The following is a 13,521-nucleotide window of genomic DNA, read 5'->3' as shown; positions in this document are numbered from 1 at the left end:
GCAGCGCCTGAAGCTGCAGCGCGGTCCATCCCTGCCATCGGGGGCGGGGCCAGAAGAGGGCGCCCTGCGCTCAACACTGAAGCCGCACAGAGTCTGCTTCATGGGGAGCCCGGCACCAGGGGAGGCCCCTCGGGCATCTGGTAGGCCGCAGGGCCCTGGCCTGACAAGGAGAGCAGCCTTGAAGAACCAGAGGGAGAAACTGAAGCGGCGGCACATGCACGAGGCCCAAGTTCCCATGACCTCGGCCTGGAGGTCGTCCACGGGCTGTACCTACAGCCCTGGGCACCTGGGCAGGCCTGAACATAAGCATGGACTCCCACGAGACAAGCCCACTTCGCAAAATGTGTTTAATCAGGATAAATAGAGTCCTGGGCAGGGTCCACCGGGGGTGCTCCAGCCTCAGACGGGCTGCAGACTCCCGTCACCTTCCCCATGTCCCAGCGGGCCATCTCCAGGCGGCATCTGTGCCTGCAGGTCCATGGGAACCGAGGGTGACAGGGTGACAGGGTTCCCGGGCTGCCAGGCCCAGCGCTGTCCTACTGGGCATCCCAGTCGTCTGTGAATACGGCCGGGGGCATCACGGCCTCCTCGGTTCTACCAACCCTGCCAGAAAGCAGAGTCGGCAAGGGGCCTCGCTCGGGAGGCTGAGAAGCCCCACGGTCATCCCTCTGGCCAGCCGAGGCCAGAGGATCCCCAGCAGCCTTCCTCAGGAGCTGTTTCCAGGCCTCCCAGGGCTGAAAGGCTCTGGACAGCAGTGGAAGGAGCCGGACGAGGCCGGGACTCACCACCGGTAGGCCTCGGCAAGGGAGGGAGTGGGGTGGGCAGGGGATCTTGTTAGATGGCTCGTTCTGGGGGCTCCTGCTGCCTGGGGTCGGGGCGGGGGAGCCCCAGGGGCCTCGACCTGCAGACCTCAGCTGGCCCACCTGGCCGGGCGGGGGTCGAGGAGGGGTGTGTGTGCATTCCCGTGGGTGGCCTGTCTGTCCAGGCAGCAGGAGGGTGTCTGAGTTCATCTCCCCTTCCCTGGGCTCAGCCGCAGGTAACAGTTGAAGGGTGAGATGTGCGGCCACAGGAGCAGCCCCAGCCCTGCGCCAGGGCAGCCGGGGCTGAGGCAGCAGCACTCGGTGGGGTGGGGGGGGGCAGGGGGGGTGTTCACCTCACGGGGAGAATGGGGGCAGGGGTCTGAGAAGGCCAGGCAGGCTGACCCCCGACCCATCAGGACGCGGGTGGCAGAGGGACTTCCCTGGTGGTCCAGTGGTAAAGAATCCGCCTTCCAGTGCAGAGGATGCGGGTTCGATCCCTGGATGGGGAACTAAGATCCCACATGCCGTGGGGCAACTAAGCCCACGCGCCACAACTACTGAGCTCGCGTGCCTCAACTAGAGCCCGCATGCCACAACTACAGAGCCCACGCACTCTAGAACCCACGCTCCACAACAAAAGAGCCCACATGCCTCAACGAAGATCCCGCATGCCGCAACTAAGACCCGACACAGCCAAAAAATAAATAAATATTTAAAGAAAAGAAAGACGGGGGTGGCAGAGAGGAGGGAAAGGGCGTGAGAGACCCCCAGCTCCACCTTGCCCCCTGCACACAGTTCCTTCATTTCTTTTTTTTCCTTTCTCAGCAAACTTAAGTTTTCTTCCTCCCCCAAATGCCCCACACACCTGAGGAGGAAAGGTGGGGAAAGAGGGTAGGGGAGTCCCAAGGGGCTGCAGGCCACCCCGGGCCGCCGGCAGCCACTTCCCTCCCCACCGCCGGCGGGGAGAGGCCTCCTGGTGCAGCACCCGTTCCTTCTCCCCCACACACTCCCCTCCAGGGCCCCTCACCTGCTCCTCTCCTTCCTCTCATAGATACGCTGAAGCTTGTTGATTAAGAAGATTTTGTCTTCCCCCTCCTAGAAATGCCAGAACACAAAGGCTGAGAAAACAGCCATCACGTGTCCGTCCAAAAGTGCCCTGTTCCAGACTGCACTTGGGGTAGCTCACAAAGAGTGTCTGACATCACAAGCACAAAAAGTTTAAAGAAGGGGGACAGAGGCACCAAACAAGGACAAGGAAATACCAAGAGCCAAGTAGTGGGCATACACACACATATGCATCTAAGCTTCCTAGTGGCCAAGGTGAAAAGGGAAATGTGATCAGTTGCACAGTGAGGGCTGCCTACCCAGCCTGACTCAATGTACAACCGGCCCTGACACTTAGTCTGTCTTGGGCAAATTACCTCCCCTCTGACCTCGGTCACCATCTGTAAAAGAGGGATACAAATGTCTGTGTCATGGGGCTTTTATTAGTTTTCTATTGTTGACCTAATCAATTATGGAAACTTAGTGGTTTAAAACAACACAAATGCAACATCAGTTCTGGAGGTCAGAAGTCCAAAATGGGTCTCAGTGGGCTAAAATCAAGGAGTCAGCAGGGCTGGTTCCTTCTGGAGCCTCTGGGGAGAATCTATCCTTGCCTGTTCCAGCTTCTGAGTCTGCCCACATCCCTGGGCTCATGGCCTCCTTCAGAGCCAGCAATGGTCAGTCCAGTCTTTCTCACACCTCTTTCTCTGACAGTGACTCACCCACTTCCTTTCTTAAGGACCTTACGATTACATCATGCCCACCCGAATAATCCAGGATAATCTCCCACCTCCAGGTCAGCTGATTAGCAACTGTAATTCCATCTGCGAACCTAATCCCACAACCCCAATGCCACGTAACCATGGCATATTCACAGCTTCTGGGATTAGGACAAAGACGTCTTTGGGGCAGGTATTGGCCAACCCAGGGCTCTTTCGACAAGTGACTGTGAAAACGCACATAAAGCTTTAAGTCTAGGACCCAGTAAACATCAGGCGGATTTCAGGGCCCATCGAACCCCGGAGTCAGACTGGATTCCTCGCAGGGAGTCTTCACAAAGGGAAAACAGCAATTTGGTCAGGATGCGTTCTGGGCGCTGGGGACCCTGGCTCACCCACGAAGGCGCTGAGACACTACGAGGTGGGACCTCCTTAAGAGAGCTCCCTGTTTTCTCTCCATCGAGTTAGTGGGTACAGAGGGCTGTGCACCTGAGTAAGCCACCTGCCCAGGCCAGGGAAAAGATGTTCCAAGCGCAGGCTGAGATCAGAAGTGTGGCCCCAAAGACTCAGAACCAGGGCCAGCCTCGGCCTTGGGAGGACACAGCCTGCAGCAAGGGCTGCCTGGGGAACCGTCCTTCAGCTCCTAGAGGAACGGCGGGCGGAGCTGGGATTCCCCTCCCGACGCTGCTGTGCGTCCCACCACCACGGGACACCGCAGGCCCCAAAACTCTACAAGGTAGGGCAGGAGCCAGTTGGGAAAAGCCCACTTCCAATAGCTGTACCTCAGCCAAAATGCCCAGCCTGAGCCCTGCCCTCGGTTTGTGAAAGGGGAGGAGAGGGGTTACCTTGTACTGCCTTACTTATAACCGTATAAAAAGTGGGAGCTGTCCCCAGGGCATCCCTCCACCCAAGAAGACCTGACCCAGAGTCCCTGCACCAATTAGCCAGCAGCAGAGTCACAGGCGAGCTGCACCCCAGCCCTGTCCTGCCTCGGCTGACACCCAGCAGCTGACCCCCAAGTCATTTCTAACGAAGAGTGGCTGGTGGCCACGAGCCCTGATGTGACCGCCTAGGGGACACAGGCACCAGCTGGCCCCAAGGTGGGCTCAAGCATTAAGTACACAAGTGAGAAACTGGGAAGGAAAAGGAAAAAAGAAGAAACAGCAGTGGGGAGAGTGATGTCAGGGCCCTGGGGGCAAGGTTGGGGCCCTGGGGATGAGGTCAGGGCCCACCAAGTGTTCAGGGGAGACCTGCTGTCACTGACAGGTGCCCCTGAGCAGCCAGCCCAGACCCCGGGAGGACAGGACCAGGTGAAAGGCCATTCCTATCTGGGGAAATGCCAGCCCAAGTGACTGACCTACGGGGCAGTGACTTGTTTTCAAGGTGATGGGAGGCCCAGTAACTGCGCAGGGAGGGAGGGACAGCCTGCGGGCAAAGCTGGGCGGCCTCTAGTGGGGATGCGGGTGGGGGGGGCGTGGGGTGTGTGGAGGGGCCGCGGGTGTGAGCCAGCAGGCACCCCCGAGGTGGGAGCCCAAGGGGCACTCACGTTGCTTAGCTGCTCCTTGAGGAGGCAGATGACTTTCCGCTGGCCCTTCACCACCTGGATGTTGAGGTAGATCACGGCCCTGCGGGAGATGGCCGCTCAGGCTGGGCCCCCCGCGCAGGAGCCCCGGGGGAGGGAGACCAGGGCCCCCACCCGGGCCTGCCCCGCACTCACAGCAGCAGAGCCGACGCCAAGTAGATGGGGAAGGCACTTTCCACCAGGTACCGGTGGATCCAGGGCAGCCAGGAAACCCCGGGGCCCGCCTCCTCCAGCTGGCGCACCCACACCTTGCCTGCCTCATACATGGTGTCCAGGGTCCGGAAGGGGCCGCAGATGCTCGAGGGCTTCGCCCTGGGGGAAGAGGGCGGGCGGCTTGACCCCTCAGCCCGGACAAAGGCCACCTCCACACCACCCAAACCGCGGCCACCAGCCACAGCGGCCCCAGGGGGCAGCTCCCCATCCCGCGCCCCCAGAGGCCGAGGGCCCACTCACTGCCAGATGGCGTAGCAGAGGAAGACGGCAGCGCCCAGAAAGGAGGGGAAGCAGAGCAGCGAGATGAAGACGGTGCTCATATGGGAGGCCTTCCAGGGCCTGCGGGGCGCCTGGCAGTTGGCCATCAGGCTGGTCTGGGGACAAAGGTTGCGCTCTGCCACCACCCTGCCACCCACCCTCCCCCAGGCCTGGTGGGGCCTCCAAGAGGGAAGGGGGCAAGGCCGGCAGTGGGCTGGGGGTGTTCTGCTTGCAGGGGGAGCCCGAGCCGATCCCCCAGGACAGCCCCGCAGAGAAGCAGACACTCAGAATCTCAGCCCACAGGCTGGAAAGGGCCAGCGGGGCTACCTCCCGGTCTACGGAGGGGAGACTGAGGTTCACGGGGGCAGGCTGGCCAGGTCACCTGCATGTGAAAGGGTTGATACTAAAAGCCACCTCCACTGACTGAAGGTCTCCACCGTGCCCGACGCTTTATAAACGTCATCTCCGGCAGCACCCCCAGAGCAGCATCACGTTGTACAGAGGAGGAAGCACAGGACCAGGGAGAAGGACCTGGCCCTGAGCACTCCCAGCCCCCCGGCCCTAAGCCCTGGCCCGTGCGCACGGGCACCTGGCAGTGACCACGGACCCTGACAAAGGCAGTGATGCAGGGGCGGGACGGGGGTCAGCTGTGGCCCGTGGGACTGACCCCAGAGGGTGGCCCTGGGCTGCCAGCCCCACACCACTTGGCTCAGGGCTCCGCATCTGCCGACCCAGCGGCCACCCTGGCTGCACGATCTCCCCAGGCCCCGCCGCCCTCCCAGGGACCCAGCGGCACCTCTACCTTCTTGACGTAGAAGAGGAACAGCAGCTTGATGATCTGCATGGCGGGGAGGAGCGGGGAGAAGAGGACCCCCAGCCTGAGGAGAGCGAGGAGAGGGCTGCATCCAGAGGCTGGGTCCCCGGGGAAGTGAGGGTCAGGTCCCTCCAGATTCCCAGGGCTGGGTCTTGCTGTGGCCCAGGGGGAAGCAGTCAGCCTCCCCAAGGGCCAGGCACTGGGACACAAGTGGGAGATGCTCACCAGGTCAGGGTCTGCCCGTAAATCAGCTCCAGAACATTCCCCGCAATGTCGAACTCGGGCTTCCCCTTCCTCTGAGACCTCTTCTCAGAGATGAGCCTGGGCAGAGGAACCACTGGGGTCACGCAGGAGGGCCAATCCCCAAGACAGACCCTCGTCCCCACCCCGACCCGCACACCAAGCTGAAGACCCTGCCCGCCCCACCAGGGTGCCCAGTGATGCAGAGGGGAGACGGCGGCCTGGGGTCCCACCCTGAAGGGTCCACACTGCAGCCAGCTTCATCTCCGTCCTTTTTCTAAGCATGTATGGATATGGATACACCCGGGTATAAATGTGCACGTCAGCATCAAATGTTTTACTGCCTTTTTTTTTTTTTTGGCTGCGTTGTGTCTTTGTTGCTGCACGCGGACTTTTCTCTAGTTGTGGCGAGCAGGGGCTACTCTTTTTTTTTTTTTTTTTTTTGCGGTACGCGGGCCTCTCACTGCTGTGGCCTCTCCCGTTGCGGAGCACAGGCTCCGGACGCGCAGGCTCAGCGGCCAAGGCTCACGGGCCCAGCCGCTCCGCGGCATGCGGGATCCTCCCGGACCGGGGCACGAACCCGTGTTCCCTGCATCGGCAGGCGGACTCTCAACCACTGCGCCACCAGGGAAGCCCAGGGGCTACTCTTCATTGCAGTGCACAGGCTTCTCATTGCGGTGGCTTCTCTTGTTGCGGAGCACGGGCTCTAGAGCGCAGCTCAGTAGTTCTGGCACGTGGACTCAGTAGTTGTGGCTCGTGGGCTCTAGAGCACGGGCTCAGTAGTTGTGATGCACGGGCTTAGTTGCTCCGCGGCATGTGGGATCTTCCTGGACCAGGGTTCGATCCCATGTCCCCTGCATTGGCAGGCGGATTCTTAACCACTGCGCCACCAGGGAAGTCCCTGTTTTACGGCTTTTTTAAAATCTTATTATTATTAAATTCATATGTTCTCAAAGAAAACACAAAAAGAAGGAAACGACACCTACAATGCTAGCACTCATAGCCAGGACATCTGAAAACGTTCCTCTACTTTCTGTTCTTCCTCCCCACCCCTTTTTCCTTTGTATGAGACAGATTATACCATATGCATCATTTTGAAACCTGTTTTCCTTTCCAACCTCAAAATAGGTTACATCCTGTCTCCTAAATGTTTTTCTCAGTTTATCGATATTTTACAGAAGAGCCGTCACGGGTAGAGATTTATGGCCCCAGTCTGGGGTCAGGTCCTGATTTTCAGAGGCCTGAGAACCGCCTGAGTGACCCCTCACCTCCACCACACAGGTGAGGATGCCAGGAGCCCTTCCACAGGGGGAGCCCAAGTGCCCAGGAGGTGAGCGCAGGGACCCGCCCCTGGGGCCTCACCTCCACACCAGCTCCCCCAGAAGCGTGTCCAGCAGCGTGAAGATGAAGTCCATCACCATGAGCCGGTACAGCTCCTGGCCCACAAAGTCCTCCCAACACTGAAACGGACGCGGCCTCAGCCCCCAGTGCCCTGGTGCCCCCCACCCCTGCTCCCCATGCCCACCTCGGGGCCTCCAATACGCTTGTAGACCGGGCCAGGTAAGATGAGGTGAGGGCTGGCTGCTGTGAGGGGCCACCACGTCCACCCCCAACCTGGGACCAGGGCAGACCCTCTTGAGGGGCCGGAGAGCCCCACGCCTCTGCCAGCACCGCCCAGCCCGCCCTCACCTGGTCCTTCAGGGTGCCCACCCTGCGGCCCAGCCAGTGGTAGCAAAGAATCCCCAGGATGACCACCTTGAGGATGAGGTTCCTGTGCAAAGAGGGGGGAGGGCATGCACAGGCTGAGGGAGGGGTGCCTGGGAGACAGAGGTCCCGCCCCAGAAAGCCCCACCTGGCGGTCCCATCCGACCACGCACCTGCAGATGGCCACGTACACCTCTAGCACCGGGGAGTCGTGCCGCTCCAGGACGGCCAGGACGCGGAACAGGTAGGGGGCCCCCAAGTTGAGAAGGCAGACCACCAGGGGCAAGGCCAGCAGCGCCCAGTCCCGCTCAGCAGACACGCGGCTCTGCTATGGCAGGGGGAGGGCCAGAGGTCAGCACCCCAAGGACAGAGGCAGGTCAGCACCCCAAGGACAGAGGCAGGTCCACTGATGAGCCCGAGACGGAGGAGGGGTTCCCGGGGCGGAAGGAGGGGGTGGAAGTGGCAGGCACGCCACCCTCCGCCCTAGGCCCAGTGTTCAAACCGCACAGGAAGGGGCGTGGGAGGGGGAGGACGGAGGATGGAACACAGGTGTGGCGGAAGAAAAGAGAAACCAAAAGAAGATGAGAAAACAAAAGGACAGAAAAATAGGGAGAGTGTTGAGACAGAACAAGAATGAGAACAAGGCTCGTGAGGGAAGTGGCCTCCAGGGAGGGCCCGGGCGGAGGCGGCGGGGCCCCAGGGGGCCCAGTCTAATGAAGCAGGCATTTGACCCCACGGCCGGAGCCTCCGCGGGGACCCCCCATGCCCTCCCCGCACCTGGATCACGAGCTCTGAGAAGGTGTAGACGGCCAGGGCGCACACCAGCGTGGTCCCCAAACACAGCAGCCAAACGAGCCCCAGCACGGCCCCCCGTTGCAGCCGTCCGCACGCCCTCCGGGGGCGCTGCCACAGCTGCCCCTCGGCCAGAAGCTCCTGGGGGCGGCAGCGGGCCTGTCACCCGTGGCACAGACCCACGGAGACACGCAGACACACGCGCCACACCCCAGGAGACACGTGGAGCAGACACACAGGGAGGCTCGGGGAGCACCGGGGGTCGCCTCCCGCCCACCCCTGGGGCCACGGCCCGTCGCTCCCCCTGCTCTGGGGCCCCTCCAGGCACCAGGAGACCGCAGGACGGGGCCGCAGGCTGAGGCCTGCCCCAGCCGCTCCCACGCACCCTCCCCAGCCCTGCCTCCTGAGCTGTCCTGCCTGTGGAAAGCCGTACCCTCGCTGACCCGGAGCCCCAGGGCACTCCCTGGGGGCCCATCAGCCGGGTCAGAGCCGTGAGCTGCCCTGACCCGAATCCCGCAGCGGGAAACCCCAGACAGGCAGAGAACCTTCCGCGAGGCCCAGCCAGCCACCCTCGAGCCCTGAGGCCTTGGGCAGTGTCCTCTCGTGTACCCCAGGGCTATTCCGGGGACTGGGACACATGCCAGCTGGCGCCCCGCAGGCCTCTGCCCGCGGGGGCTGGAGGACACGGGGACTCCGGGGAGAGGGCCCAAGAGCAGCCCTAACCCTCTCCCACTGGAGCAGGCCCTGACTGGTGTTCCCTGGATACGGGGTGGGGGACAGCGGCCCCAGGGCCCCTGGGCAGCTCACCTTCAGCTGGGTTCGGATATTGTCGTGCTGGAGGCGGCTGGCCCATTTCTGAGTCACTTTGTAGTCCCAGGAACAGAAAACAGTGACGGCGTGGACCCCCGAAGTGCTGCCTACCCGGTAGCTCTCCCCAAAAGAGCGGGACATGCTGGGAGAAGCAGAGGCAGGCAGAGGGTGAGATGGGGCGGAAGGCGCAGAGGCTGGGAGAAGACAGATGGGATGCTCCCTGCAGCCAAAACCTACCACCCACTCAGGGGGGCCCTCCCGGCGCTGGATGGGCCTCCAGCCACTCTCCCTGCCCCACCTCTAGCCCAGAGCTCTCAGCCTCCTGGTGTGGACCGCCGGCCACTCTTAGATCAGCCCTGACCAACAGGGTGCCCGCCAGCCACAGGTGGCTAGAAGAGGGGTCAGGCTCCACTCCCCACCAACATGGCTGGCTGCCTCCCACCCAGACGTGGCTGCAGAGGGTGCTGGCTCACCTCAGGGCCTTTGCACTGCCTCTCCCGATAACCAAAACACCTTCCCCGGCCTTTCTCCAGCCCACCCTTATTTAACCTCCCTCTCTGGGATGAGTGCCACCGCCCTGGGGAACTGGTCTGACTTCCTCTCCTATGCTCCAAAACACCGGAGCAATATAACACCAGGAGTTTCCCAGCCTCTTCATTGGCCCGTCTTCTCCTGTAGACAGCAAGCTTCTCAAGGACATGCACCAAACTCACTTACCTTCCTGTCCTGAGCAGAGCACAGCAAATGTTTGTGGAGTGGTTGGGTGCGTGGATGAAAGTGTAGATGGATGAATGGAAGGAAGGCAGGATCCATGGATGGATGGATGGATGGATGGATGGAGTGATGATGGACGGATGAATGGATGAGGAAGTGATGGTGGATGGATAGGTAGCTGGACGGATGAATGGATGGGTAGCTGGATGGATGGATGGATGGACAGATGGATGTATGGGTGGATCAATGGCGCTCAGAGCCAGGGTCATAGAGTGGAGGGCTATTACCTGTACACCAGAGTGATGCAGGTGATAAAGAAAGCTACCCCCACGGTGAAGAGGTAGGCCAGGGGCATATTGTAGGGCAGGCCGCCCGCCGCAGGCGTGCACTGGCCGCCATCCAGTGGGGAGGCACATGGCTGGTTCAGCGTCACGTTACTATAGTAGCCGTAGTACATGACGGTGTGGGTGAAGCAGCCCTGTAGAGAGGACGCCCGGCCACATCAGGGACTCTCCCCCTCCCTGCACCTGACCCACCCTCAGGCTTGGAAGGCAGATGGAGGGCACCCAGGGGGCAGGGCGAGGGGAAAGGCGGAAGGGGAAGGGCCAGGGCAGGGGCAGTGAGGAGAACACGGAGGTGGGCAAAGGGCCGCGGCCACCCTGGAGCTGCCAGGGCACCCCCCTCCCGGAGTCGCAGCAAGGGGTGGGGTGGGGATCCCTGGAGGAAGCCGTGACAAGGGGGCGCCTGCCCGCCCCCACCAAGCCTCACCCTGCCTGTGAGAAGCTCCAGGCCCCTGAAGGCGGGCGTGGAGCCCGAGGGCGCAGGCGGGAAGGCGGCCTGCACAGCCACGATAAAGGCCAGCAGTGGCAGCAGCAGCAGCGTGTTGAAGGCCAGCAGGGTCTTGAGGAAGAGGAAGTAGGAGAGAACGCTGGAGCCGAACTGGCCCCCGATCCGCTTCAGGGCGTAGTGCCAGGGCATCAGGGCCTGCAGCCCCGAGAGCAGCGTGAGCCCCAGGTTGTGCAACGCCTGTGGGGCCAGCAGCAGGACAGCCCTCAGGCGAGGCTGGAGAGGGGAGCCGGCCCCCAACCAGACCCCGGGCCAGGCCTAGAGCGCAGGGGCAGTGGAGGGGCAGCCGCTAGGGGAGGGGGGGTCGATCACGCCCAGAGCCAGGCTGAAGGCTAGAGGACCCCACGAGCAGCACGCGGAGGGAGAACACGTGGCCCCCCTCAGTGCCCCCGCCCCCAGCCGCCCAGAGGCGCCTACCAGGTTACAGCTGTCGCGCAGCCGGCTGCAGCAGGAGAGGAGCCCATGGCGCCCCCGGACCCTCCGCTTGCCCCTCGGGGGCCGGCTCTCCTCTCTGGGGGCAGAGGCAGCGTCAGGGCTTGGTCCACTCCCTCCCAGGGACCACCCGCCCACCGCAGGCTCAGGGCCCTTCTCACCAACCACCACGCCCAGCCGAGGAAGTGGGGCTGGGGTCCGCACGAGGCCGAGGGGCACTGACCGCAGGCAGCGTTTCTCGGCCAGGCTCAGCGGCATCCCCCGGAGCATGTGGTCCCGCTGGGCCACCGTCAGGCCCTGAAGCTCCTTCACCAGGAGGCCCCGCTTCTCTGTAGGAGCAGGAGGGAGCCCTGCAGGTTCCCCGCAGCATCCTTCCCTCCCTCCCACAACTGTGGCCGTTCCCCGGCAACACAGGCCTCTGCCGCCCTGCCGGGCCCAATGGCTCCTCTCTGCTAGGACACTGTGCTGCCCACCTGTCCCACACCCCCACTGGCCATCACTCTCTCACCTCCACCCCCTGGAGCCCAGGACACGATCAAGCTCCCAGCATCTTCCGAGGCGCAGCCCAGTGGCCCCTCTGCCTTGAACCAAACTCTCCTCTTGGGTCCCCACTCGCATCTTGCTTTGACCCCCCAATGCCCCTGAGCCCCGTCCACCCCCCACTCAGCAGTCCCCACTGTCCCCCCACCACATCCCACTATGCCAAGGCCTGGTGGGGTGAGTAGGGGAGGGCGGGACCTGGAGATCTGCCCCTCCCCTATGTCCTCGTTCCTTTCATCTTCACAACCACCCTGGAAAGGGGGTGCTATTTTAACCCCACTTTACACATAAAAAATGACCAGAAAGCAGACACCTGGCATGGTTTACACAATGAAACTGGAATGTCCATCCTGACCTCAGAGCCCACACCACCCTGCACTGCTCCGTCACCCACCAGCTGCAGGCCTTGGGTAAACAGGGAGAGGAAACACAGGCAGGGCCCCAGGAAGTACCCAAGCCCCTGGGCACTGATGCCAGAGATCATCTGGCTGAAGACCAACCTGTGAGCTGGGCCCTGCTCCCTCCTATGACCACTCTCCCTTGTTCCCCAGCCCCGCCACACAGGCCTCCGAGATACTCAGGCAAGCCGGCAGGCTCCCACCTCAGGGCCTTTGCCCATGCCCCATTGACTCTAGTGTCACTTCCTCCAGGAAGCCTTCCTGGGTCGCTCCAGGCTAGACAGGTTCCGTGACACTCTCCTGCGGCATGCCTTTCCTCAGCTGCCCTTATCTGAGCTTCAACCATCCACTTATCCATTTATTTGGTTCCTGTCTGTTTCACAAGGCAGACAATAAGCTGCATGAGAGCTGACTGGGTCTGCTTACCACCATCACATCCCAAAGCCAACACCAGCGTCTGCGACACTACAAATGCTCAACAGACGCTGTGGAGCGCGTGCCTGCATGAGCCAAACACTGTGCAGCTGGAAAGGCCCGCACTTCTCTACGCCAGTGGCCAGAACACCGAGACACTCCCATACCCCTGCAAAGAGACCTCACCGCTGGGGGCCTTCAGACAGCCCACTGCACCCCAGTCCCCCGACCCAGCCTGCTGACCTCCTCCCCACCGAGGCTCCGGCCCCCCCTCACTCACCATCCTCCTCCAGGACCGCGGGGTCCAGCTCCAGGTCGTACAGGCGGAGGCTGGGCCGGGCTGAGCGGCCCACGTCTCTGAGCTGAGGCCGGCCGGCCCTGCGGCGCAGCCTCACTGTACGGCTGTAGTACTGGGAGATGATGGCGCCGCGGCTCCGGCCTGTGGAGGCCGCTGGTCAGGGGGGGACGCGCCCCTCTTATGTAGAGGCAGGGGCTGCCCCCCCACTCCTTCCCAGGACCCATGAAAGTTCTTTCACAAGAGACCTCAAGCACCACCGGGTTCCCAAGAGCATATTTTTATCCCCGTGACGACTCCGGAGTCGTTTTTAGACCGCGGCGAGGCTGCATGGGACTGGGCTGGGCCTCCAAGCAGCAGACGGGGTGGGGTAAGAGCCAAAGAGGCCTGGCTCTGAGGTACACAGATCCCCGCCGGAAACCGCAGCCCAGCCCAGGGTCCAAAGGCAGAGGGTCCCACTCACCAATGGTGCGACTGGGCATGCTGGCCAAGATGCGGAGTGTGGCCGTGCTGTAGACAGGGGCGCCCTCGGGCCCCAGCAAGGCCTGGCGGTCACTGCCTGCCCAGCAAGAAAGACTCGTCCAGAGGTTCTACAGACACCACTGGCCGGAGATATCCCCTGCCCACCCGCTGCCCCAGGCTGCTAGGAGGAGCTTCCTGAGAGGTTGAGAGGCTCCATGTCCGGCCCACACATCCCAGCACCCGGCCTGGGCCAGGGCAGGCGGGCTCACCTGAGGCCCCCAGGGCTCCAGCCCCCAGCACCCTCTGCTGCAGCTCCAGCCCCTCCTCGGCCACCCAGCGGCTCTGCTCCTGGATGAGCTGGTGGAAAGAGTCGTGCACTTCGCTCTCATCGTAGGGGCTGGGCTCCTGGCTGCTGTGGTGAGAATGGGGGAAGGGGCAGGAGTT

The 13,521-nt window shown here is 62.5% G+C and overlaps 1 protein-coding gene across 19 annotated transcripts in view; it reads right to left on the bottom strand.

The window, feature by feature from the left end:
- Positions 1–329: 329 nt before the first annotated feature.
- Positions 330–13,521, bottom strand: part of TMC6 (transmembrane channel like 6) — a 15,585-nt gene continuing 2,393 nt past the window's right edge. For 3 of the 19 annotated variants that reach the window (XM_060134948.1, XM_060134962.1, XM_060134949.1), the window contains 19 exons: positions 13,347–13,489; positions 13,079–13,174; positions 12,601–12,759; positions 11,192–11,297; positions 10,954–11,047; positions 10,459–10,716; positions 9,978–10,168; positions 8,974–9,118; positions 8,152–8,307; positions 7,548–7,702; positions 7,360–7,441; positions 7,033–7,130; positions 5,656–5,751; positions 5,419–5,494; positions 4,599–4,732; positions 4,281–4,457; positions 4,110–4,188; positions 1,828–1,895; positions 330–1,083 (listed from right to left, as the gene is read on the bottom strand). In XM_060134948.1, coding sequence (XP_059990931.1) covers positions 537–1,083; positions 1,828–1,895; positions 4,110–4,188; positions 4,281–4,457; positions 4,599–4,732; positions 5,419–5,494; positions 5,656–5,751; positions 7,033–7,130; positions 7,360–7,441; positions 7,548–7,702; positions 8,152–8,307; positions 8,974–9,118; positions 9,978–10,168; positions 10,459–10,716; positions 10,954–11,047; positions 11,192–11,297; positions 12,601–12,759; positions 13,079–13,174; positions 13,347–13,489 — 2,860 coding nt within the window. In that variant the 3' untranslated portion in view covers positions 330–536. Of the gene's footprint in view, positions 1,084–1,120; positions 1,666–1,827; positions 1,896–4,109; positions 4,189–4,280; positions 4,458–4,598; positions 4,733–5,418; positions 5,495–5,655; positions 5,752–7,032; positions 7,131–7,359; positions 7,442–7,547; positions 7,703–8,151; positions 8,308–8,973; positions 9,119–9,977; positions 10,169–10,458; positions 10,717–10,953; positions 11,048–11,191; positions 11,298–12,332; positions 12,496–12,600; positions 12,760–13,078; positions 13,175–13,346; positions 13,490–13,521 lie in introns of those variants that run through there. The other 16 variants (XM_060134963.1, XM_060134957.1, XM_060134951.1 and 13 more) reach the window with 16 other exon arrangements.

The sequence above is a fragment of the Lagenorhynchus albirostris genome, chromosome 20 (assembly GCF_949774975.1).
Source record: "Lagenorhynchus albirostris chromosome 20, mLagAlb1.1, whole genome shotgun sequence".
NCBI classification, from domain to species: Eukaryota; Metazoa; Chordata; class Mammalia; order Artiodactyla; family Delphinidae; genus Lagenorhynchus; species Lagenorhynchus albirostris.
This window is presented reverse-complemented; position numbering and strand designations above follow the sequence as displayed.